The sequence below is a fragment of the Lepidochelys olivacea genome (genome assembly GCF_965140295.1).
Source record: "Lepidochelys olivacea isolate rLepOli2 genome assembly, chromosome: 8".
NCBI lineage: Eukaryota > Metazoa > Chordata > Testudines > Cheloniidae > Lepidochelys > Lepidochelys olivacea.
Genome location: NC_140418.1, coordinates 6020788 through 6047334, shown reverse-complemented (window position 1 = coordinate 6047334; position 26547 = coordinate 6020788). Strand labels below are relative to the sequence as shown.

The window sequence follows — 26547 nt, the reverse complement described above, 5'->3', positions numbered from 1 at the left end:
CATTTAGACGTATGTCCATGTAACATACATTAGAGTGTATATATCTATGAGTGTAGATAAAATTGGACCAGTTTTGAGTATATTAGGTTACCTCCTTTGGCGTGTAGACACACAATTGGTTTGCACACAGATATATGAAATGGGTGTGACTTCCAGAAGGTTAGTGAACAGAGCTTCATTCAAAAAGGGCAGAACTCTGACCACCAAGGGAGATGTTAGTGTTTGTAGGAGCAGGGAATGCAGAAGAGAACAGTTTTATTCTCTGTATCTGCACAAATCCTTGGCAATTACTTCAGTGTGGCCTCTTAATTTCCTCTTTCCTTCAGACCTGGATAGCTGGGGTTTCTGAGGTTTCTCTGATATTCAAAACCATTTTGATTTGTAACAAATCTGTGGCCGTTTAGGAAAGTCGCTACTGGTGACCATGGCCACTTGGCTTGTAGGAGCAGTGAGGACTGAACCATCCATCTACTCCAAAAAGCACATCTCTTAGCCTAATGGAGAATCTCCTTGTTCTGTTAGGGATGGAAGGCCTATGACACACAGTTGAGAAGTTCTTATGTTCTCCAGTAGAAGGCCCATCCTAGCCATTTTGTTAGCATCATGTGATTGTAAATTGAAACTTGTTTACAAGACCTGAGCTAGAGAGTGAAACACCAGTATTTGCTGCTGCGTCCTTGCCATCGCAGGGCTGCCATCTTGGATTTTACCTCAGAATTGTGAGGATGGAATCAAGTCCGTTTGCTGGGATTTGAACCCAGGGAGTTCAGTGGTTTGAAGGTCAACCCCTAATGCTCTGTTTATTTACCAGCTTCTCAACTCAGCCTCAAGCATGCTTAGGTCCTTAGTCCCACCAGCCCCTGCCCCCTCTCCCTCCCCCCCCCCGCCCCCAACCATTCTCTTTAGCCATCTCACCTGATACTGTAGAGGACGTTGCCATTTCTGGAAATGCGCAAAAGTTTGTTGTCTGTGGTGATCTCATGGAAATGGGCCCCCTTCTCGTTGGCAAAGAACAAGTCAGGCTTCCAGATGGAGTCCAACATGGAGGGGTCCAAATCCAGGGAGTCATCGGGGTACTCGTTGTAAGCCAGCCGCGGGTCATTCCACTGCTGCCGCAAGAAGATGTTCACCCTGTAGTCCTGCAGTGAGGGTACAAGAGTTAGCAGCGGGCACAAAGTTAATGGTGCCCAAAAGACACTAGAAGTGGCCAGAAACTGCTAAGTGCAGAAGAAAGGGACACTGAAGCCAGCTGGGTTGAAACAAGCAAACAAACAATGTCTTCGCCGTGACTAGGACCGCACTCTTACTCTGTGACATTCCCTCCTGGCATTATTTCTCAAGGAATAACTTGTATTTTTGGCTCTGTAGCCAAGAGACACCTTGATGGGCAAACAGCTGCTCTGGTCCACGACACCTGCTCTGTTGCAGTGATCTCCAAATCCATAGCATGTCAGGATTCAGCCTCACCCGAGCTATAGGGCAGTGGTTTTCAACCATTTTTTCATTTGCGGACCCCTAAAAAATTTCAAATGGAGGTGCGGATCCCTTTGGAAATCTTAGGCATAGTCTGTGGACCCCCAGGGGCCCGTGGACCACAGATTGAAAACCACTGGTATTGTGCATTTAGCTTGGAGAGAAAAATTCCATTCAAGTGTCTGAACCTCTACACTCACAAAGTCTCCAGGGCAGCTAAAATATTGTTCATTTACTGAGTGTGTTGAGGGCTGGAATTATATTTGCAAGATGCACCTTGTGGAGGATTAAGGGGAGGGCACAGAAAGCAAGTGTATTCAGTATTCCACCTGCTTGTTATTTGTAGGCATGCTACCTCCTTGCAGAGAGGGAATTCACCAGGACCCTGCGTTTCTCCCCTTTTTACTTTGTCATCACCATCCTCAAAGCCTCCTGGCTCCATGCCAACCCTTTCTTTGACCAGAGTTTACCACCATCCTTAGCATTGATAGTGAATGGAGGAAAGGATCACTTAAGAACACAAGGTGCCCACCCCTGCAATGTCTGTAGGGCTGAGACTCTATTTGTAGTCCCCCTTTTACATACGTTCTCTGTAGATATTATCCATTTTATTATGAATCAACATGGGTCTATCAAATTATTTGTGTTGAGGCCACACTAATCATGACCGGAACCCCACTGCACAGACACGTGGTAAGAGACAGCTCTTCAGGGTAGGGAAGTTCAATTGAAATGGGCAAGATGGGCAAAGGAAATAGCATTGAGACAGAGTGAGATGAGTGACTTGCCCAAGATCCCAGAGGAAATCTGTGTGACAGAGCTAGGAATTGAACTCTCATCTTCTCAGGCCCAGACTAATTCCTTAACCATAAGACTACCCTTCCTCTCGATGCTACGGCTCTTTAATTGTGGAGGGCAGATAGGTCTCCACACCCAGGGCTCCAGGATTTGGGCCACGCAGGGCGAAAACCTGCCACTCTTTCTGACTAGGATGATGGTGGTGACAGAGGGCTGTCTGCAGCATGGCAGCAATTGGCAATGGGATCACAGAGGTTGCAAATTCCATCTCCAAAAGGACATTTAAAAGAGAAAAAAGCACAACCAAGATGTTAGTGAGAGCGAACGAGCACTAAAGGGGATGATCCATATTCCATGTTCATAAACATTAAAACTCTGTCACCAGACAGTCTCAGCCAATCTTCCTCCACACCTTTTGCTCTGAGACTTTCTCCTGTGAGGTGGGTGGAGGGGCAGCATGGGGGATGATGTCATTTGAGACCCCTCTCTAGCTCCTAAGCTAGTACATTTGGTTCTCCTCTCCAACCATAACACATAACGAATGGTATCCATTTTATAGGCTTGGTCTGTGGTTTCGTGTCCCACTAGCAATATCATTTGTCTCATAACCTCACGTCTTACAGCTATCCTGGGTTCTCCGGACCAAACTAGTTGTTGATCTCTAGCTCACATTCATGACCTGTTCTCCTGGACAATAATGGGGTAACATTCGTTCTCTGTGTCTGACCCAATGGCTTCCCAAGGCCATCTGTCCCGTTCCCTGCCTTTTGCATGAGAAAGGAAGCAGATTAAAGTGAGCGAGAGAGAACCGATTCTCAGGTGGGCGATAAAGGCTCCAAGTACCTTGGCAGACAGTGCCCGAGGAGTGACATGTCATAAACCAATTTCACTGCCCCTGGCCAAACTAATTGTTAGCATCAGGGTCATGGTTTTGTTTAGTGCCTTTCTTCCTTGAAGTAGCCTGAAGCATTTTACAAAACTGGGAGTCAGACACTGGCAATGAAGTGACTGTGTGCGCACCAGCCATTGTGAGCTCATCAGTGTTTAATACACAACTTGAACATTTGCACCAATTGGTTTGTTTTTCTTCTCCTGAAAGGCAGTGTTTGCCAGGACTGTGGGGTTATTCCATGAGTCTGCCATCTGTTCTTTAAAACCCACCTGTAGAACACAAGGATCCTCCATTAAAGATTGCATCTCTGACAATGCAACAGCCCAACTTGCAGTGTTGGGCCTAAAACGGAGTACTGATCAGAAATCTGAACAGATATAATCACTTGTCCCAGAGATATGAAAGCTACCAAATGAGCCAACTCAGCATGAGGGACCAGCTGCTATTATTGTGTAAACATGACTTGCAGTCTGATTACCCTGGGGCAAGATTAGAAGATGACACAGTGGGTGTGTCCTATAGTTTTGATTAGGGCAGTCAATTACCAAAGCTCTTCTAGAAATCAGTTTTAAGACTCTGCCCCATATACACCCTTTGTGCATAGAAACTACTAATGGGCTTGTAATTTTGCCAACAGCACACAGGCCAATGTCTTGATTAAGTTAAAGGGAATAGATTTCTGAATGTGAATAAAATTCTATTCTTTCCCCTTCTTCTGAGAGCCAGGATGTCACCTTTACAAGTTCTGATGGGTCTTTCTCACTTAATTATCCATCTCCTTCTTCCCAAGAGAATGTGTCTCTAGAAAAATGGCGAATAGCTGTGGCCAGCTAATAATGAGGGGCCTTGTGCAGAACTAACTTTGTAAATCTGAAAGAAGGAAAGAGAGACAGAGAGGAAAAGGAGAAGCGGATAGAAAATAGCCCTGAATTCATTGCACACAGCAGTAACTTGAACAAGTTGCATACATTGATTCCCCCCCTTTCTGTTTGTAAAGACCAGTGGTGGTTGCAGACAGGGAAAATCAATGTAATTGGTCTAATAGGCAGAAAGCAAAAGGCTGTTTTGCTTATTCAGCTGCAAACCAGCAGAACGCTAGCAGGTCAGCTCCATCTTGGCGTCTATTTCATGTACAACATGAATCAAATCCATGTTTGGAAGGAACTTCAGCAGCAGCTGCCCAGAGTGTGCTCAGCCTTGTGGAAAATGAACCAAACCCCACAACAAGGGCTTGTGTTACTCAGAGTTCATGCTACCGGGCTAAATTCATAGCTGCAGCTCCAAAAGTCGCCAGGAAGAAAGGAAACGGAACCAAGAATGGCTTCAGACTAACTGTCCAACGGATGCTACAGGGTGGGAGGAGGCTGGATTGAAGGATCTGCTATTCCCCAGATGACTGGTGAGGTGGTTTTATAGGCAAACTTGACCATGAGCCAAATGAAAATGAATTTCCTTTTATGGAACATAGTCTGGATATGACAGGACTTGGCAGTGTGATGGAGAAGCCTCACCAGAGAACAAAAAATTCCATGATGCCCTAGTTCTATTCTATATAGGTTCTTATTCCACACTCGTCACTGTCCTCCTTGTAGTGCATTAAGTGACATGACTGACATCTGTTTCCCATCACTTCTCTCTGGGTGCACCCATCCAGGAAAGACTCAGACCATTTCAGCTCCTTGCTGTGGGTCCAGGCCACCTCTCTCATATGAGAATCTCAGCAGTGCTGAATCCTGCAGAGAGGTCCAGGAGGATGAGAATGGATGTCTGCCCCTCTATCTATTGACAGCAGGAGATCATCTATCAGTGCCACTAAAGCTGTTGCCTTCCCATGTCCTGGCCTGAATCCAGATTATGTTGAGTCAAGGTACTGGTTTAAATTAGATAAACTTTTAGTGGGTCTTTGGCTAGCTTTTCTCTGAGCTTGCTCAGGAATGGGAGGCTTGACACTGGCTGGAACTGACATATCTAGGGTGGGAAATAACCAACAGCAACCAGTTAGCTTCCTGCAAGGGAGTTGGCTAAAGCTTCCAAGCAATGACTATGTGTCTGCAGCTTCAAATAGCCTTATTTAAACATGACAGTCCGGATTCTGCCCTCAATTAAACCTGTGCAGTGACTGGCTCTACTGGCTTTTCTGGGTCCCTGCTGGTGTTTTGGTTCCGTGACTGAGGATGAGGCCCAACTGGGGCTCATTAAACTGATTAGCCCTGCTGACAGGTATCAGTGGAGGGAGAGGAAAGGAGTGGCCAGCATGGAAGAAGGCTGGACTCAACTCAGGGAGACGTGTTGCTGTCCTGCTTGGACTGGAATGGGCTCCTGGCACCACTAGGCAGGGGTTACAGCACTCCCCAAAGGCAGTGCATTACCCACTTCTCTCTTACTAGGTAGTGTGCCTGAGGAGGGTTTCTTTTAATGCTGCACATTCATTATAGGTGGCAAAATTCAGTCCAAGGAAGTCATGAAGGCCAGTGGCAAAGGAATGCTCAATGAGGCTTATAAAATTATGGATACTAGAAAGGAATAGAAACCAGATAAAGTTGCCAAGTTCAGGCTACACCTGGATATTTGGGCATGTTTAAGCCAAAATATTAGACACCAGCTTGTAAAGTTAATGATCTTTGCACAAGAGTGCACCTGGTTATAGTGTCTCACACCCACCTCCTTACTGCTAAATGGAAGGACACTTTTCCAGAGCTTAGAGTATAAGCCTGGGAGTTCAGGACTTTCTATCCCAAGACTGAACGAGAGAGAGAGACAGAGCCCCATCTCAGAATAGTCAATAGCCCAGGGGTTTGGGCCTTCACCTGTAACGTAGGTGACCTAGGTTCAGATTCCTGCTCTGCAAGGTGAGTGCCCTAAGCAGCAGTCTGTAAAGTCACACTCTCTCTGGCCCAGTGGATATTTATACATAGTGGAACAGCTCCTACAGGGGAGGGAGGGAGAGCGTGTGCGCGTATGTGACTGGCTTTATTGCCCAGTTGTGAGCACGCTCACCAAGGATTCCGAGGTTCAAGTCCCAGCTCTGAATCTGGCACAGCTAAGTCTCCTACATCCCAGGTGAGCACTCTATTGTGTCTCTAACTCAAGAAAGCTTTTAGATGAAAATTTCATATGGAAGCTGGTCCATCGCCAGCCACAAACCACTTTGGTTTTGACGAAACAGCATTTTTCAGTGAAAACATTTTGTTGATTTTTTTTTTTTTCACCAGCTCTACTCTCTAGCCAGATCTGCCACTAGTTTGCTGCGTGAGTGTGGACAAATCTCTATTTGTACTTCCCCAACAGTAACATGGCTAAAAGTACCTTCCTCCCAGGGCTAATCTGAGATTTAATATTTGCAAAGAGCGTGGGGATCTTCAGGTGAATGACCCCATCTGCTATATGCACAATCAGCTGGATGCATCACTCCAATGTGTATGTAACACAGTAACGGTATACCTTTGGTCTCTTTCTTGAAATATCTGTGCTGTGTCAATATTATTTACTGCCACTCGTTACATCAAATAGAATCATAGAAGTGTAGGATTGGAAGGGTCCTCAATAGGTTATCCAAGACTAAATAATAACTCGACTATTTCCAACATGGGGTTTGTCTAACCTGTTCTTTAAAACCTCCAATGATGGAGATTCCCCAGGGAGCAACAGCAGTTCATGCCGCGTGATACAATAAAATACTGTAGCCCCGGGCACCCCCAAAAGGTGTCAAGACCAGTGAGACTCCTGCACGGCATCAAGCATTTCCTGCAGAAGCGGAAGAAAAAATAAAAAGCCAGGCTGGCTTGTATTATTTGGATTTTATAAAAGAGAGTCCCGCGGTGACACATCTATCTGACTTCAAGTGCAATGGGACCGATTAGAGTGAAGTCATCTAAAGAAACCCACAAATCTGCTTCACTCTACGAGACCAAGCTGCCTATACTTGGAATACAGTGTTGTTATAGCTTTGTCGGTCCCAACATATTAGAGAGACAGGCTTTTGGGCTTACATGGTGCTCCTCCCACACCTGAAGCAGAGCTCTGTGTAAGCTCGAAAGCTTGTCTCTCTCACCAACAGAAGTTGGTCCAGTAAAAGATATCACCTCCCCCACCTTGTCTCTCTATAATTGGAATGGCATTTTCCACTGAAGCAGCTCAGGACTTTCATTATAATTTGGCCACGAAGAAAGTGTTACTGTATCTAAATTCACCAGGTTCTAGACCATTGACCCTGGATCCCTTTCCTGTGAATTTCAAAAAATGTGATCCCCAATTAAAACTATTCCCCATTCCCACCATTGCGACATTGCTCTCCATCAACCACCCCAGCACCCCTACTGTAAGCTCTTGTGGTTTCATCTATGGCTGTAAAATAATGCAGTGCTTTCTTTTTCAATATATGTAAGAGAAGGGCAGCCTGACATGGCCTAACGGGCACCCGATCCCTATGTCCTGTGGGCATGCCCAAATCTGTGGCTGCAGTGGAACAGGTAGGAGAGAAAAAAGGATGGAGAGGAGGCGAAGAATGTCTGGAGTACACAAAAGGCATGTTACAAAGTGTAGCTCTGAACAGTCTCATTCTGTGGCAATGTGGGGTTGGGGGGGGAAGTGGTGGAGCTTGTGGATTCAGAACTAGGTAGACCCACAGACTATTCCCAAAGCAAAGTGGATGTGGGGGAGCCCCAGGAGTGGCCCTGCAAAGATTCCTCCCTGGTTACTCAGGCTGTGAGCTAGGGGCAGGATGTATACCTTATGTGTCTCACTCAAAAGAGGCTCTTCCTAACCTTGGCTTTTACATTAGTAAATATCTTTTTTCTAGTAAAATTGGAGGTGCAAATCAGTATATTGTGTAGAGAGTTGTCACTTTGGATGGGCTATCACCAGCAGGAGAGTGAATTTGTGTGTGGGGGGGTGGAGGGTGAGAAAACCTGGATTTGTGCTGGAAATGGCCCAACTTGATGATCACTTTAGATAAGCTATTACCAGCAGGACAGTGGGGTGGGAGGAGGTATTGTCTCATATTCTCTGTGTGTATATAAAGTCTGCTGCAGTTCCACGGTATGCATCCGATGAAGTGAGCTGTAGCTCACGAAAGCTCATGCTCCAATAAATTGGTTAGTCTCTAAGGTGCCACAAGTCCTCCTTTTCTTTTTGCGAATACAGACTAACACGGCTGTTACTCTGAAACAAATCAGTATGGTATCTTGTTGTAAAGAAACTGTAAATACAGAGCTGAAGAGATATTACTGATATGAAAAAATAACCTAAACTCCTGGTGTAAAATGCAGAGGCGTATTTGAAAGATTTCACTGCACCCTGGTAATTCACTGAGCTAGTAACTCCAAACGATTACATTCGCTGTGCAAAATATTCACAGCAAAACTGGGGAGCCCTCCGCATTGGTGGTTTTTGCATTTGTTTGTGATTTTCATACAAATAAAATGATTGACTGAAAAAAAAACAACCTTTTGAGAGTTCACCATTCCCCTCCCTGGTTAGTGAGAAATGATCCTATTTTCAAATGAACCCCTCAGCATTTTTGACATTTTGAATTTCAAAATTAGAAATCTTGGTTTGGGAAGGACTAATATTTTGTGATTTTTGAATGTCCACACGTTTTGAGTAAAAAGTTCCAGTTCTGGACATATTTTGAAAAATAAAAATGTTGCATGGACGAAGTTGAAATTGGGGAAAAAAAAAAGAGAGAGAGAGAAATGTCACAAAATGCTCTTCACTGGTTTTTCGCTGCCCTGCTTGTTCCATGTGCAACTGAGCCTCGTTCTGTCTGCAGATACTCATAACTCCTGTTGACAGGAGGCTGTGGATCTGACCTCAGATCACAGGCTGTGGATCTGAGGTCAAAACACGGCCCCTGGGTCAGTAATTTCTCCTGCTGTTTCATCAACAGGGTATGCTGGATTGAGGCTGGTGAAGTTGTAGTGGCTTGTTTAAACCCATTTACAGAAATGATTCATTATCTGATTGGATAGTTCTTGTACAGATGACTCCAAACAACTATATTACAGTTGGATGGTTGCAGCCTCCAGGTTCCTGTGCCCTTATTAGATACTTGCTTAGTGGATATCGCAGTTGGCTATAAGGTTATGGTTAGTTTGCCCTTTTCAAATGGGATGAATACGGTGTGCAATTCCTTTAAACAGTTGAAAAATATATATATGGAAAGGGCGCTGCGGAGAATCAGAATCCCAAATGTCAGAGCATGCTCTTTCCCTTTAAACTCTCATTTCTAACTCATTACGAAACTCGGCCCACTCAGCTGGGAGACTCAGTTCATGAGGAGTTTGGTTTCTATTTCCGTTTTGAATGAGATATTTGCTGTTGTGTTTAGATTCCTCAGTCCGCAAATGCTGCAACATTCAGTAATAAAAATGAGCTGGAGGAAAGGCGCATCTCCTCGCTTGTTAACTGGAATTCTGTTGCAGTGTTTCTGGACAGAAGGGGGCCATCTAGACCCATCCGCCCTTCTGTCTGCCTCTTGTACCCTCTAATGTTTTTCTGCTCGAAGTGCTTGTTTTATTCTCTGTTGAATATGTTCCCAATTGCTGCTTCTCTTATCCTGGGGCTGGATTAAGAGCAGGGTTGACGGAGCTGTGATACAAACATCAAGCTGCAAGAGGACCCAACCTCTCACACGATAAGTGTCCCATCAATCACAGGGCATTGTGTATGGATACTTTTCATGGGGTTCCGGTTCTGCAAGGTGCTGAGAGCCCTAATCTACTACTGACTCTGAAGGATCATGCCCTTAATCTGGCTCTGCCTCTGGGAGCCATTCTACACATTAATTTCCCTCTACGCTTTTTCCTAACCTCCTTGAACATTTCAACCCTGCACTTTTGCTTTTCTTGTTCTTTGAGCCCCCATTAGAGAGTTCACAGAAGGTTGATTGCTGTTCAAATGGTCTGCACCTTTATTACCTTCCTTCTTGCCACTCACTTTTCTAATCAATGGAAAGCTGAGTTTCACAACTTCTTCATGTAGCCAAACCCTGCCCCTATATCTTCTTTTCCTTGTTGCCCTTTTCCATACTTCTTTGATTCTTCTCCTCTGCTATGGTGCCCTCAGCCCCTGAACTGGTGATCTCATTAGCGGTATGCATGTTGACAATAATGATCCCCACTGATTTGTGCACTATGGAGCTTGTTGCTAGAGTCTTTAAATGCCAACAGTAATGGCTTATGCGTGAACGAAAAGTCCCAAAACATATTTTAAAGATCTCTCTAATTAAATGAATTGATAGATCTCTGTGATTATGCTCCCCTGGGTACCAGTGATGTGGTTACTTCTTACAGCATGCTAGAGTGATCCAGCCATCCAGGAGACTTTAGCTGTAGCGTCTCTTGAACATTGAGGTCTCTTGTTTTGTTTGGCCAGTGATTCTGCAATGTTACTATAACCAGTCCTGTTTGGGTCAGCAGTGGGATTTGAACCTCTGACCTTCAGGGCTAAAAGCTCTAGCCTCCACTGCTCCAGCAAAAGAATCAAGTCCCGGAGCTGGAGTCAGGGCTGGTCAACTCATTTACTTTGAAAAATGGGGTTGAGTCAAAAATTGAATTTTTTTTTTCATGAAAAAAGTTTACTGATATTTTTGGTTTTTGAAAAAAATTTAAAAATGAAAAATGTTGAATTTTTTTAAAAAATATTTTGTTTCAACACAGTGGAGGGAATTCTTTTCTCGTTTTTTTAATTTTTCCCATTGGAAAAGTGGTGGTTTTTTTAAAGCTAATAATTGATACTTTCTCTCAATTTTGAAACCCCCCCCCCCGACACCTTTGCCCAACTCCACACTTTTCTAGTGTGAAAAAAAGGGAGTAAAAAGAAATGAGAAAAAAGGGGGGGAACAATTTTTGTTTTCTTTCCAAAATGTTTGTTTTTAATTCTCTGTTTCTGCTGGGGGGAAAAAGTGAAAAACTTTGAATGAAATTAAAGTGATTTTCTTTTGCAATTTTTCAGGGAATTTCCCCCCCTGCCCCCACCAGCTCTAGCGGTAGCGGACTCCAGCCTCCATGTGGACCAGCCTCTGGATTGGTGACAAAGAGCCACCCTTTCCTCATGTCACTTACACTGTCACCATAGAAGGGTGCTGGGATTTGAGCTGCAGGTCTGGCAAAACCCGTCCCTCGTTCATGTGGCAGCTACCTTAGACTCACCCAGTCACAAGCAGGTCTCTATAGTTGATTTGAGTAGAGCTGCTTGGAGAAATTTTGGCGGAACCATACTCTGTTGGAATACACAGTTCTGTCAAAACTGAAATGCTTCACGTAATTGGGTCGATTTTGCCTGAATTTAGTTTCAGAAGAAAATTAGTCGAGGGGGAGGAATGTTCAGATCGCATCAAAATGTCTCGTTTCAACATTTTCAAAACAAAACATTCTGATTTTGCGTCTGGAAGCTACTTTCCATTTCAAAGGGTTTTTTGTTGTTGTTGTGATGAATTATATTGCACAAAGTACAAAAGCTGAAATCAAAACATTTTGGTCGGTTTGAAATGAAACACTTTAGCTGACCACAAGTAAGTTTTTGACTGGCATTTTCCCGTGCGGAGAACTGTGAAATTGTCTGGCTTTGTACTGATTCAGAATAAGCCGCATTTTGAAATCTCAGAATCCTCTGTGAAATGGAATGTCTGTCCGCACAGCTCGAGTTCGGAGACAATGCCGTTCATGCAATCCAGCTAATCGGCTACATTTAAAAAAACAGCTGTAGGGGTGGGGGCCAGCTTATTAGCAGGGCGATGGGGAGTTCTAACAGCTGCTCTCCGGTGCTACACTTCTGTTTTTTGATGCCTGAATGGGAAGAATCAGCATCTGTTGCCTTGAGTTCTCAGAGGCACTCAGACCTACGCTTTCCAAGTGGTAGTGGAGATTTTTTCTTCAGAGGAATGGGTTCCAAAATGGTGGATCCTGCAGAACAGAGCAGATCCCCACAGTGTGTTCATGAGCTCTGCATTGTATTTCTCTTTGTCGGGCTAGGCTTAAGACGCACTTGTTTTATTGCATATCCAGTTCACCAGGATGCCTCGGGATTGTTTCAATGGATCGTGAAATGCCTTGGGGAGCAATATATAACAGGTACGGTTTGGGAGCAGGCTGTACTGCATGATATCTTTCTGTATATTGCACAGGGAGGTCTACTGGGGGCTTGCCCCATCGCCACTGCCATTCACTGGGATGGCTCCACTGAATTTTATGGAGACAGGGTCCACATCATGATTTGCTTATTGCACATCACTCCCAATAAAGTTATCCAATAAAATAACACATTAGTAATAGTTCTGTTCTCCAACTGATGAACAAATAGAAATTTCTAGGTATTTGTAATTTATTCTACAATTGAATCTGCAAACAAATGTGGTGAGTTTAGGCACACAACAATATAATGTGTGCTTTTAGGATTTCAGATGTTATTGACAAGTGCTGCCCTCCAGCTAAGGATTTTATTTCCTTAAGAATTTAGACCAAATATAATCAATACCAACTTGTGCCTATTAATAGGACTAAATGTACATTGCATTAGAAAGAATAGTAGGCTACAAATTCTGCTGTACTGTAACTAAGCATAGATAGCGTCTGATTCTCCTCTAATTTCTGGTGTAAACCTAGAGTAACTCCACTGAAGTCAATTAAAGTTTCACCAATGTAAAATGCTGTCTGTAAGACTGATAAAATCCTGTTCTAAATGCACAGGACAATTGGAGTTGGGGAGTTTTACATACTTCAATCAACATCCTTCTTTAGAGAGAGACTTACAAAAAGAGTAATTGAACATCATATTTCTGAATTATCTTTAATTAATACAGAGGGATGGCATTGTACCTCCAGAGCTTTGTTTTGCTGTTCACTGATTATGTCACAACTGATCTTTAATTGCTCCATCTGAAGACTATTATCTCTTTTCCTCATGATTGTCTCCTTCTAGCTTCTTACAAATTGGATCCAGCTTTTAGCAATGTTCATTAATTTCCCCTGAAGATGGTCTGAGCTTGCAAAACCTTGCAAATGTTGATTCTGATTAAATGCATTTTAAGCTTTTTGTGCGGACACTTGCTCCAAAGAAAATCCAGATGTGAAAACCCTCTCCCATTCTGGGGAATTTGAAGTTTGGTTCAGATTGGATCTGGATTGAGCTGCTGCCCCATAACTCTACAATGGGCTAATTCAAAATCCCGGATCTAAATGCTCTTGAATTTTTGGAAATCTTGGGTGCATCTCTGAACTATGTGGCTTGGTCAAGCCTTTTGCAGGGGGTACTAGAAACAATTTTTTCTTGTTTCCTTACTTCTATGTACCCTTCTGAGAACTTCAGCCTTTTATTGTTGTCTATTCAAATGCCTGTATTTATGTGCAGATGCATACAGATAGTACAAGATCTTCGTCTTTGAACAAGAAAGTCTTGTACGCTACAGCCTTTAATTTAATCGCCCTTCAAATGCAATCCAGGAACAGAGGCGCAATCATCTCCTTTAGCAGAATAAGAGCCGTGAACACCCCATGCACTGGAAGTAGAACGTGGCCAACAAGTTGAACAGCCATATTTAATTTTACTTACCATAGTCGTTTCTGCAATAGAACCAAAGCTGTTGATGAAAATGTTGCAGCTGACGTTTACTGGAGGGCCTGCACAACAAATTAAGAGCTGATCAGTAATCCACCATATGATCACTGGCAAGCATACTTCCACACCTCAGTGCTAAATCCTATTGGCGTGGAAGTTTAGCTTTCTATATGGCACTATAACCTCTACACTGCCCTGCGGCTGTCTGAAAATCTACGTGGGTCATACGTATATCCCCTGGGTCATATTCCACACTTTTCCGTGTTCTGTAGGGCCAAATCCTGGGGTCCTTCTTTGTATTTTATTCAGTCAATACTTGGGAAAACGTAGCTTGATGCTGGCTGGAATTTGCCTGAGTAAAGATCTAGTATGCTGGTTTTAAACAATAAAGCTCTAAATGGATGAGACTGTGAGGGACAGTCTTATGGAACTCTGGGGGGGAGGGGGCAAGGGGTCGCCGCAAGCTGCCCCCGCCTGCAAGCACCACCCCCGCAGTTCCCATTGGCTGGGAACTGTGGCCAGTGGGAACTGCGGGGGCGGTGCTTGCAGCCTGCAGAGCCCCCTGTGTCCCCCTGTGCTGCTGACTGGGAGATGCTCGAGGTAAGAACTGCCCAAGGGAGCCCGCACCCTTCACCCCCCTCAAGCACCGCAACCCCAGCCTGGAGCCCCCTCCTGAACCCAAACTCCCTCCCAGAACCCGCAACTCCTGTCCCAGCCCTGAGCCCACTCCTGAAGCCAGCACTCCAAACCCCTTCCCACACCCCAACCTCCTGCCCCAGCCCTGAGCCTCCTCCCAAACCCAAACTCCCTCCCAGAGCCTGCACCCCTCAGCTCCCCTGTACCCCAACCGCCTGCCCCAGGCTCAGCCTGGAGCCCCCTTTCGCACTCCAAACCCCTTGGCCCCATCCCAGAGCCCTCACCCCCTGCCGCAACCCAACCCCCTGCCCCAGCCTGGTGAAAGTGAGTGAAGGTGGGGGAGAGTGAGTGACCAAGGGAGGGGGGATGGAGTGAGCAGGGCGGGGCCTCAGATAAGGGGCAGGGCCTCGGAAGGGGTGGGGCAGGGGCGGGGCAAGGGTGTTTGGGTTTGTGTGATTAGACAGCTGGCAACCCTAAGTTGTGGGCATGTCCACGTCTTGTTGGCATGCATCATCCAGTTCTGTACCCCTTCCCATAATACACTGAGGTGGGGGGGAAATCCCTTCCTGACCCTCCTGCTGGTTGGCCCGAGGCAACTCTGAAGCATGAACTTTTAGAAACATAAGACAAACTGGAAGTGAGCCCAGGGCTGTTGAGCCCTGCCCCCCACCATCGCAAACAACCCTATCATTGGAGCAGGAGTTGCAGGTACTTTTCTGTGCCCTGACAGCACTCCCTGCGTAAGTCATTCACAGACATCTAACGTGTGCTTTTCTGGTTTCTTTAAACCGGGCTTATTTTCAGTCTCCACTGTAACTGCTTCATGTGGGGCAGTCTTTGGGGGGTGGGGGGGGGGAAATGGCATATGGTGGTTGTGGGTTTTTTTTTAAAATCCCGATTGGCTACCAGGATGATGCATCAGCATTGCAGATGTTGTCCAATGGCTTATACTTGATGATAAGGAGGGGAGACGTGAAGCATCAGAGGTCACAGCTGCGATCTAACGGCCACTAAAAGATGAAATGCTCCTTTTTGGCCCAATGATTTTAACAAGAGGCTTGTGGTCTGTAATCAATGTAAACTCCCTGCTGTGTAGAAATTAATGGACTTTCCTGATTGCAGAGCCTGTTGTTTTCTGTCCTGTCCCCTTTTAAAGCTTTGTACCTGTTACTGAGCAAGGCCACTTTGCAGAGACACCTCCACCTCGCTTTGCATAGGTACTGTGCAGCATCATTAGGAGTTTCTTTGTAACAATTCCCAGAAATCCAAATGGTTGTCTTCTTGGCAGCTTCTGGACAGCTCTCTGCCAACTCAGCAGCAGCTCTCAATCTGCACAGTTCCCTCTCCAGACTAGTTAATGCAGGTACAGGCTCGAACATCACATGCAAACAAGTATCCTTTCCCTGTTACCAGCCCCTCTTAACCAGTTGAAACAGCTGGCATCCCAGTGTTTGAAGGAGCCCATGTGAAATGGCCCTGGAGATAATCGACCCTTTAGTGGTTGGGTGAACTCACTATGCAAAGCACATGTCTAGTATATTCCCCTTGCCATTTGTTGGCACTCACTTTACTTCTTCTGTAATGCTCTGATTGGGTTGGGAAGTGAGTGACTGGTTTCCCAGAATCAACCTCAAGGGCATCTGTAAAAGAACAAAGTGTGTGTGTGTGTGTGTGTAACTGCTGTTAAAACACCAGGCTCAAAAGTGTAGGTGATGACATTAGCAAATAATCCATAATATCTTGTGTGTGCATGGAGCATTTCATCCCAAAGGGGGCTGCACGTGAAATGCTAAACTGACATGATAAACGACTGTATGGGCAACATTCTCCTCTGATGTACATGAAGGGTTTCTGCTCTGCTCTTCGACTCTCGCCAGTCCACGTGGAGCTCCTCACCGACACGTATGTGTGGCCGAATGTCAAGCAACATCTACCCTCCGGATCTGAGAGAAAATTTTTGCTTTCGATGGGTTTGATTTTCAGAGGTGCTCAGCACCTGCAGCTCCAATTGAAGCGAATGAGAACTATGAGTACTCAGCACCTCTGACAACCAAGCCCTATATGGATCTCTTCACTCAGCACTAAAATGCAGCCACCTCTGGGGTGGAACACAGCTGTATAGGAGTGCAGGCCTGGAACAGCAGGGAAAGGTACTGCAGTTCATGACCGAGGTAAGGCTGTGCGGGAAAGGAGGCGACAGATGGATGGAAAGGGGGCGATGTGGGGAAAAGGGTGCAATGGATCTAACTAGCACTGTCAGACTCTAACCTTCCAGGGCTGGAGCACCCATGGAGAAAATTAGTGGGTGCTCTGCACTCACTGGCATCCAAGCTCTCCCTGCCCCACCTCCTCCTCCCCCACCCAAGTGCGTCGTGTCCCCACTCCTCCACCTACCTCCCAGTGCTTCCTGCCCAGCCACTGCCAAACAGCTGTTTGGCGACGTGCTGGGAGGGAGAGGGAGGAGCGGGAACTTGGCGTACTCAGGCGAGGAGGCAGGGAAGAGGTGAGGCTGGGGCAGGGATTTGGGGAAGGAGTTGGAATAGGGGCAGGGAGGGGGCAGAGTTGGGGTTTGGACTGTGTTCCTGTTGTCCAATAAACCTTCTGTTTTAGTGGCTGGCTGAGAGTCTCAGTGAATCTCAGGAAGAGGGGTGCAGGGGGTGAGGCCTAGTGGAAGGAGTGGAGTGTGGGCAGGGCCAGGGGCAGAGGGGGGTTGAGCACCCCCCAGCAGGAGCAGAAGTCGGTGCCTATGTTCCCGGGTACTAACTTTCTTCCCCCAAATTCAAACAAAACTCAGATGCTACTTCCTATTCTCAAGATGGAAGTGTGACTTCAAGGAGACGTCCAAACTTTATGTGGCTCTTCCATAATCTTCCCCCTTTTTAAATCTTAACCTCCCCAACAATCGATCCGGCTAAGTCTTGGTATTATTTTCCATCGAAACCATTAAAATGCCTTCATGAGTTACTGCCAGTTAATTTAAATGACGTGCTCAGAGAGCTACAACCCAAAGCTCTGCGGCTGTGACTTCCATATGAATTGGATACTGATTTATGTGAGGGAGACTAAGCTAGTAAACTGCCCCCATGGGGAAGGTGTAGGTCATTGAAATAAATCTGAAATTAAATTATCCTGAATAAAATTACAATACAGCAGCCTTCAGCAGAAGGATAATGTATATATTGCATTAAATATTAAAGTTTAATTTCTTTTGTGTGTGCACCATGGTGGTAAGATGTTCCAGTGATGCATTTTTTAACCCTCTGTTGCTTCACTGGAAGATGTTGCATTTCGCTGGTCACCCCAGCGATGTTCTTAATGTGAGCATCTGAATGTGAAAACCTGGGACAGAACCTAGTGCTTGCAACTGGACTGCAGGAATTGTTGCAATGACTAATTGCTTGTAGGAGTTTTGCATTATCATAGACCAGTTATTCCTGGAGAGAAGAAAAGACCTGATGGTAAGGGACAAAAATAAGCAACAGAAATTAGAATCTAACCACAGACAGTGGCTTTGCAATTGCGGGTCCTCGTTTGTCTCGGGGAACAGTCAAGGAGAAAGCACCTGGAAAGGAGAGTTTAGAAATGAACAATAGCCACTGTAAGAGCTGCATGGGGAGCTATTCAGGAATATTTATTGGGATGAGCGAATAACGGATTTTTTTGGTTTGGGGGCCAAACTGAAAAACCTTTGGCTCCATGGAAACAGAAAATGAATTTTGAAAATTTTTTCAAATTTTTTATTTTGAGTCAAAGGAAATATTTTGGTCAGCCCAAAACAAAGGGTTTTGTGTACTTTTTTTTACGTGAAATGACTTTTTTTAAATTACATTTTGTGGCTTTCTTTTTCCCCTTTTTATGTCCATTTTTCTGGTGATTTAACCCCCCCCTTTTTAAAAAATAATGCCTTTTAAAATGAAAAGCTAACTATCTGCTGAGATGTTTCCCCATCTCTAAGAATGCCTTACTCTGACTTAGTTTACAAATGGACTAAGCTATTTCACAAGTAACTCTTATTTCTGAATGAGAGCATCCACGCAGAGAGTTAAGTAGGAATAACTATTCTGCTTTAAATTCAAACACCCTATCTTAATCTGAATGAACTTTCATGTGTAGATAAGCCCTTAGAAGAGATGTTTAGAAAAAAAATCGAACAAATCCCATAATTTATGGACCAATTCACCATTTCCCAGAACCTTGGGGAGTACTTGCACGGGTGCAAAGTCGGTGTAAAATGCTACAATTTGGAATCGGTGGCATTTTGCTCTGGTATAAATGACTACACAATGCCCAGGGCAGTGGTGAAGTGGGCCCTTAGTATCTAACACTGTTTCTCTTTAAGTCTATGAGCAAAGCTCCCATTGGCTTCAATGAGGGCAGGAAAGTGACCCTTCCTGAGCTTATGAAAATGTAGCCAGTAGATTGGAACCAGAGAGTCAGCTGAGTGGCTTTGTTTTTATCATACAGGAGGCTCGGGTCCCAGGCTGTCATCCACTGGGCTGGTGGCATCCATCTGTCTAGCCATTTATCCCACGTTCCCTACCTTTGTATCTGAGCACCTGACTTGAGAGGCAGCTCAGCTGAATTATTCTTGGCCCCTTGTAATGAAGATTTGCGGAACCTGCTGCTGGGAGACTGTTCTGATCCTCAATCCTATTCTTTACTTTATTACCTGGGTGTCGTTCTTACAAGGCTCATTCCGGGGAAGAGAGGGATTATTTCTTGTCTGCTGAGCATCAGTAGTGTGCATGGTGCTGCATGCAACGAAGAGGAGACAAAATCCTACTATCAAGGAACATAACTGAATAGCAATGGCAGTGCCCATTTCCTGAACCTCTCAGACTGAGGCAGGGTCCGTGGGATTCACGCCCTGCAGTCAGTGAGGGCTCCAACACAGCAGGGAGGAGAAGTTGCTACAGTACAGGGCAGTTTGCTTTTGAATAGCTACTTATGTTGCCGCAGGACGCACAGAAGATATCATTCCCCTAGGTCATGATGTCCCCTCACAACCTCTCAAGTCATGTCACAAATTGGCTTGAGGGAAGCAGCAGCTGCAAATTCATAGGGACCATTGTGATAATCTAGTCTGATCTCCTTTGTGACACCGGCTATAGACCTTTCCCAAAATAATCCCTAGAGCGGAGCGTTTAGAAAAACATCCAATCTTGATTTAAAAATTGTCAGTGGTGGAGAATCCACCAGGACCCTTGGTAAATTGTTTCAATGGTTAATTACTCTCATTGTTAAAACTTTACATCTTATTTCCAGTCCGAATTTGTCTAGCTTCAACTTTCAGCCATTGGATCATGCCATACCTTTCTTTGCTAGATTGAAGAGCCTGTTATTACATATTTGTTCCCCATGTAGATAATTATAGATTGTAATCAAGTCACCCCTTAACCTTCTCTTTGTTAAGCTAAATTAATAGAATATCAGGGTTGGAAGGGACCTCAAGAGGTCATCTAGTCTAACCCCCTGCTCAAAGCAGGACCAATCCCCAATTTTTGCCCCACATCCCTAAATGACCCCCTCAAAGATTGAGCTCACAACCCTGGGTTTAGCAGGCCAATGCTCAAACCACTGAGCACTATCCCTCCTCTCAAGTCTATCACTATCAGACATGTTTTCTGATCTTTTAATCATTCTCGTTGCTCTTCTCTGAACCCTCTCCAATTTATCAACATCCTTCTTGAATTGTGGACACCAGAACTGGACACAGGATTCCAGCATTTGCACCAGTGCCCAATAAAGAGGTGAAATAACCTCTCTATTCCTACTTCAGATTCCCCTGTTAATGCACACAAGGATTGCATTAACTCTTTTGGTCATCTCATCACACAGGGAGCTCATGTTCAGCTGATTATCCACCAAGACCCCAAAATGCTTTGCAGAGTCCCTACTTCCCAGGATAGAGTCCCTCACTTTGTAAGTATAGCCGACATTCTTTGTTCCTAGATGTATACATTTACATTTAGCTGTATTAAAATGCATATTGTTCTCTTGTGCCCCGTTCACCAAGCGAGACAGATCACTCTGAATCAGTGACCTTTCCTCTTCATCATTTACCACTCCCCCAATTTTTCTGCCATCTTCAGACTTCATCAGTGATGATTTTATGTTTTCTTTTGCATCATTGATAAAAATGTTAAATAGCACAGGGCCAAGAACTGATCCCTGCAGGACCCCTCTGGAAATACAACCACTCAATGATGATTCCCTGTTTACAGTTACATTTTCAGACCTGTCAGATAGCTAGTTTTTAATCCATTTAACGTGTGCCAGGTTAATTTTATGTTGTTCTAATTTTTTAATCAAAATTTCTTGTGGTACCAAATCAAATGCCTTACAGAAGTCTAAATGTATTATGTCAACACTATCACCTTTATCAACCAAACTTGTAATCTCATTAAAAAAAAAGATATCCCATTAGTTTGACAGGATCTATTTTCCATAAACCCATGCGATTTGCATTAATTGTATTACCCTTCTTTAATTCTTTATTTATTGAGTCCCATATGAGCTGCTCCATTACCTTGCCCAGAATTGACGTTAGGTTGACAGACTATAATTACCCCTGTTTACTCTTTTAAAAAATTGGCACAATATTAACTTTCTTCCAGTCTTCTGGAACTTCCCCAGTGCTCCAAGACTTGTTGAAAATCTATACTAACCGTCTAGCCTGCTCCTCAGTTAGCTTTTTTAAAAATCTTAGATGTAAGTTGTGTGGACCAGCTAATTTAAAAATATTTAATTTTAATAGCTTCTGTTTAACAACCTCCAGAGATATTAAGTGGAATGGAAAGAATGTTATCACCATGTGATAAGACTATATTATCTGTTTTTGTCCCCAAATACAGAACAGAAATACTTACCGAACGCTTCTGCCTTTTCTGCATTATTATTGGTAATTTTAACATTTCCATAGGAATGGACCAATACCATTGTTAGGATTCTTTTTGTTCCTGATACATTTAAAAAAACTCCTTATTGTCCTTAACTCTGCTGGCCATAGACTTCTCCATGTGTCCCTTGGCTTCCCCTATCAATTTTCTCCAATTCCTATTTCTGATTTATATTCATGACTATCAACTTCCCCTTTCTTCCATTTGTTATCTATTATTTTTTATAGCTGCCTTCAGTTCCCTTCTAAGCCAAGCTGTTTTTTTAATCAGTACGGCCTTCTTCCTCAATTATGGCTTTCTGGGCATCTAATAAAGTGTTCTTAAATGATTCCCAGTTATCATTCTTTTTTTTTTTTTCTGATTAAATTCTTCCTCCCAGCTCATTTGACTCATAATTGGCTTTGTGAAATCGGTCCTGTTAAAGTATATGTATAAGTATAAAATGCATATACATTACTGGTCTGGACTTTATTCTGCTTGCACATTATAAATGTGATCAAGTCATGTTCGCTTGTGCCTAAGCTGCCATTTATTTTTAGTTCTATGATCAGTTCCTCTTTATCGGTTAGGACAAAGCCTAATGAAGTCTTCCCTTGTGTTGGCTGCAACACTTTTTGAGAGCGCAACTCAACTGGCATCTGGGGAACCAGAGTTTGCGTGGGTGGATCCTCAAAAAGGTTTGATGGGACAGGGTTCACTATAATACTGGTCCACTCTATAAGGTGAGGAAACAAGATCTTTCCTGTTTAACAGTTAGGGCCTGATTCTTATTTACATTAAGGTCTTTTTACACTCTTTGCACAGTGTACATTGCATTTACACTTACACTGCCAGTGTAAATGGGCCCTTGTCTAAGTGAGAATCAGGCCCTTAATCTACTCCTGCTGCTGCTTCTCCACTTGAAATCACACCGCTCTGCCAGTGCCGTGACGGTGCATTTCCACGGTGATAATCCTACAGCCAGAGCAGTGGGATTGCAGGTGAGGTGTCAGAGACTGGAACCAATGAAATCTTAAGCTGCAAAGAGCCTGTTTGTGTCTGAATATCCCCAATAACAAAGAAGGACGGGAATAAATGAAATAAACCAACCACACAGGGGGGATGTGATATTAAATCAAATGCAACAACACGCCTGTGTGATTACTTCTGCCTCTCAGAGGGACTCTCCTGTCCTGCATTTACCAGCTGTAAACCTCCGTGCTTATCACAAGCAGTAGGTGGCGCTCCTCCCTGTGGTTCAGTACTGGGCTAATAGCTGAGGATAGGCTGGTGGCTTATGAGGCTGGGGCGGCTACCTTGCTGGTGCCAACTTTTAGATAAACCGAGTGACCAAGGTCCTGACCCCTCTGATCCTTTGGGAAGTCCGTGACGCCGTTCACAGAAGTGTGTGTCTACTTCACAGTTCCTCTATAATACCGTGCCCCCCCCCTTTCTGCCAGCCCCACACTGCACATAGGGAGCTATGGCCACCCCTGTGATAAAGAGTGGGATCCTATGATCCATCTATATTTTCCTGCAGCTCACTTCTCTGCCCACTAGCCCATCAGCCCTGGGATTTAGTCTAATTTGCCAAGCCCCTCTGCATCTGCAAATAGCTCCCTTTAAAAAATCATCCTGCCACACAAAGCTTTTCTTATTTCCCTCAATGTGGTATTACCCGTTCCTCACCATAACAATAAAAAACCTCGCACCAGGACAGGAGGGATGCAGTCTTGCATCACGGATGGCTTTTCTCTTCATAAAAACATCATGACTTTAATGGCTGCAATCTTGTATCCTACAGAGCTAGAAACAGGACTTTTATTTTGACAAAGCCCTGGCTGGGATGATTTAACTGGGAATTGGTCCTGCTTTGAGCAGGGGGTTGGACTAGATGACCTTCTGGGGTCCCTTCCAACCCTGATATTCTATGATTCTATGATCCCCTTGGAAAGGGAGATTCCCAGCTTCCCAATAGGCCCAGCTGTCACTCCTAGCCCTGGAAAACCCCACGGTCTATTGGGCTTACAAGCTGCAACACTGAAGTTGTTTTTAGAGGTATTTAAGGCTCCTCTGAGCCTTGTTCAGACAGACTGTCTGAGTATGTCTACACTGCAAAAAACACCTGTAGCAGCCTCGGTCTGGCAGACCTTGCGCTGTGGGGCTAAAACTCGTAGTGTAGACATTCTTGTTCCGGCTAGAGCCCTGGCTCTGAGACCTGCCCTCCTTGCTGGGTTTTGGCGCCTAGGTTCCATACCAAGCCTGAACATCAACACGCTATTGTTAGCTCTGTAGCGTGAGCCCCATGAGCCTGAGTCAGTCGACCCAAGCTCTGAGATTTATGGCCGTGGGGTGTTTTTGCAGCGTACTCATACCCTCTGTAACCAAGGCACCTGGCTTTCCAAGAAGTGGGATGTGAAAAATAATCCCACTGATTTTTTTTAAACTCTAAAATAATAATTCTGTAACATGGGGCAGGTATGACATATATGATGCTTGACACGCATGATGGGGAAGCGTGGGCGAAAGGCTTCTATCAGGACAACCCATGTAACTCTCTTATGGCTTCACCACTTTTGAAATAACTTAATCATTTCATACCCATTCTCCATATGTATTCCAACACCATGGTTTATAGCCCTTTCTATAAAGAGACCCTGTTTCCATTCCTGGACCCTCTGCTCCCATTTAGCTGGCATCTAGACAGGCCCCCTTTCTTGTTTAGTAATATGGGGATGGGTAGCTTGGTTATGACTCCATGATCTAGGGTAGTTATATTTTGCCCACCTAGCTCTCCTCTGTAGTTTCAATAGGGTGTAATTTTCATCTTCGTGCTCTACCTTTACCTGGTGTTCAGTGTTGCTGAGTGTACTGCTGAAAAGCCATTACATTCCACTCCAGGGGTAACAGCACATCAGCTGGAAATGAACTGATTCCTTGACATACAGTGCTATGACAAGTTAGTAAATGGCTTTTGGGGGTCCTGAAGGATGGAAGATGTACCTAGGAAGTATTTGAGTTCATTTTCAACTAGGAAGACAGTCATGGGGTTGCATGTAAACTTTGTCTTGAAACAAACAAAATGAAATAGCTGGGTTGTGCCTACCTTTAAAATTTGGTCTGATTCTGGCATCGTATCCTGAGGTTCTGCCCATCAACTTATCCAGGAAATCCGAGGGGGACATGGGTTTGGAAGTAGACCGTGCCGCTGCTTCGGCTTCTTTGGAAGCTGCCAGGCTGAGTGATTGGAAAGAAAGGAAAGGTTTAGTTTGTAGCATTTATAGAGACTGTTTACCTTGTTGTGCGGGGCTGGGGCTCTGTAGGCAGAGCAGTCAGTGCCTCATTCCCACTGCAAGATAGGCCAGATATCTCTGTGGATTCTTAATGAGGCTGGTCTCTGCTAATTTGTTTGCCAAGCCCAAACATCTCTGAATATAAAATCCCAAGTACCGGAGAGATGACGAATGAACAAAATCCTTTTGCTAATGTAGGTACAGCCCCTTGGCATCTGACTAAATCCGAAGTGTGAACTCCAGCACCGAATCCCAGTGGGAAAACAAACTCGGAGATTAGCCTAGTTTTATTACAGGCCGCCATATTACCATGTAATTACATAGCAAATAGCACAGGAGCACGTACGGTGCTCTGACATTCTTTGGGGAGATCTGAGCTGCACGACTCTCGCTGGCTTTAATAGGTGTCACATGGCTTCATAGTTCATGAAGAACTCTGGGTTGGTAGGGGAAGGGACTGTGTTTTCTTCCACACTTTCTGGCTAAAGCAGATGAAGTTCTCTGCAATGCAGGGATCTGAGTTGGAGACAGCCCCATGGTCTTTCACTGCCAAGCTAGCAGGGGCCTGGACCATGGCAGAGTCTAACACTGGAATAATACTCCTAGCAAGAAAGGACTTTGAGGGTGAGGAAGGCAAGGACCACAGTCTTATTGGAATTTAAGAGGTGTGCAGGTCTTGAAGGCTTAAGTGGCGTTAACTGGTTCATAGGTCTTGGGTGAGGCCACTTATGGACAACTTGGTGACTTCCTAGGATGGAATAAGTGAAGTCAGCAGTTGTCCCATAAAGGGTGAAATTCAGCCCCAAGAAGAGGCCTAGCCCAAGGCATATGCACCAGTTAACTCCATTTAAACCTTAAAGAGCTGTATACCACTGAAATCCTACTGAAGTTCTCAGGATAGGGCTTAAGTGGTACCTAGCCCTTGTTGCTGCCATCCACGCAAGGATGAATTTCACCTAGAGGGAATAAACCTTAGAATCTACACTTTCAAGTTTGCAATAGGATTTAGTTTCCAAGATAGAAATGAGCTAATATTTCATCCTAGATGCTGCCGTAATGTGCCCTGTATTCCTGTGCACAGTATATCCTTGAGTTCTGTATTTTGACATTAGGGGTTGTCTGTTTTCAAGGCAGTGGGGAGGGAATGTGGCACGCCAGGCTGGTCCTGATGCGGGGAGAGCTGCATGTTCATCAGAGAATCCTGCTTTCCAAAGGAGGACACAGGTTGGGACTCTGAGAGTAATGAATGAAATTTACCCCCATAGAGAGGGCCTGTACCACACAAATGTGCCCCTTAAATGCCCTAAGTAGAGCTCAATGGGTGTCTGGGTCTTGTGCCGACCCTCTGCGCAGGGCTGAATATGACCCCTCAGTAAGCTAAATGTGGCAGTAAGGCACCTCCTACTGGATTATTAGTGAAAGGGGCACGCTGATGGGAGGCAGTTGTCATTGGTCCGGTGAAGGGAAAGGACTGTGGTAGTCGTTATGTCCTGTGCAAATCTAACTGTTTTCCAGGGTCAGGATGTAGACAGGGGTTGGTAGTTACTGTTATTTTTTATTTTATGATATATTTATAGAGGGGGCATGATTTTTCTCTAAGCTCAGGGGGACTCCTCAACATTTACTCAAACTGAGTGAGGGTAATTCACCAATGGAACTATTGACCAAGGGTCATGGTGGGTTCTCCATCACAGGCAATTTTAAAATCAAGTTGGGATGTTTTTCTGAAAGGGCTGCTCTAGTTCAAACAGAATTAGTTCGGGGATGTCCTAGGGCCTGTGTCCTGCAGGAGGTCATGCTAGATGATCACAATGCTCCCTCCTGGCCCTCGACTCTATGAAGTACTAGATTGGGCTCTTAATCTGATGTTTGAACGCCCCTTGGAATGGTGCCTAGAAGTCTCTGTGAACATAAAGTCTCCCATTTCTTTCTGCTCGGTAGCTGACATTACCAGACGCTAATATTAATGGTAAGTTGGCTGCCATCTTGGTTGATACACGGGGGATTAGACCTGGGACCTCCA

The 26547-nt window shown here is 44.7% G+C and overlaps 1 protein-coding gene across 1 annotated transcript in view; it reads right to left on the bottom strand.

Moving 5' to 3' along the window:
- The window catches only part of GLRA1 (glycine receptor alpha 1), a 64359-nt gene that overhangs the window by 16296 nt on the left and 21516 nt on the right, over nucleotides 1-26547 (bottom strand). Inside the window, exons 3-5 of the mRNA XM_084636900.1 lie at nucleotides 24338-24468; nucleotides 13712-13779; nucleotides 916-1139 (exon numbers count right to left, since the gene is read on the bottom strand). Coding sequence (XP_084493026.1) covers nucleotides 916-1139; nucleotides 13712-13779; nucleotides 24338-24468 — 423 coding nt within the window. The remainder of the gene's footprint in view (nucleotides 1-915; nucleotides 1140-13711; nucleotides 13780-24337; nucleotides 24469-26547) is intronic.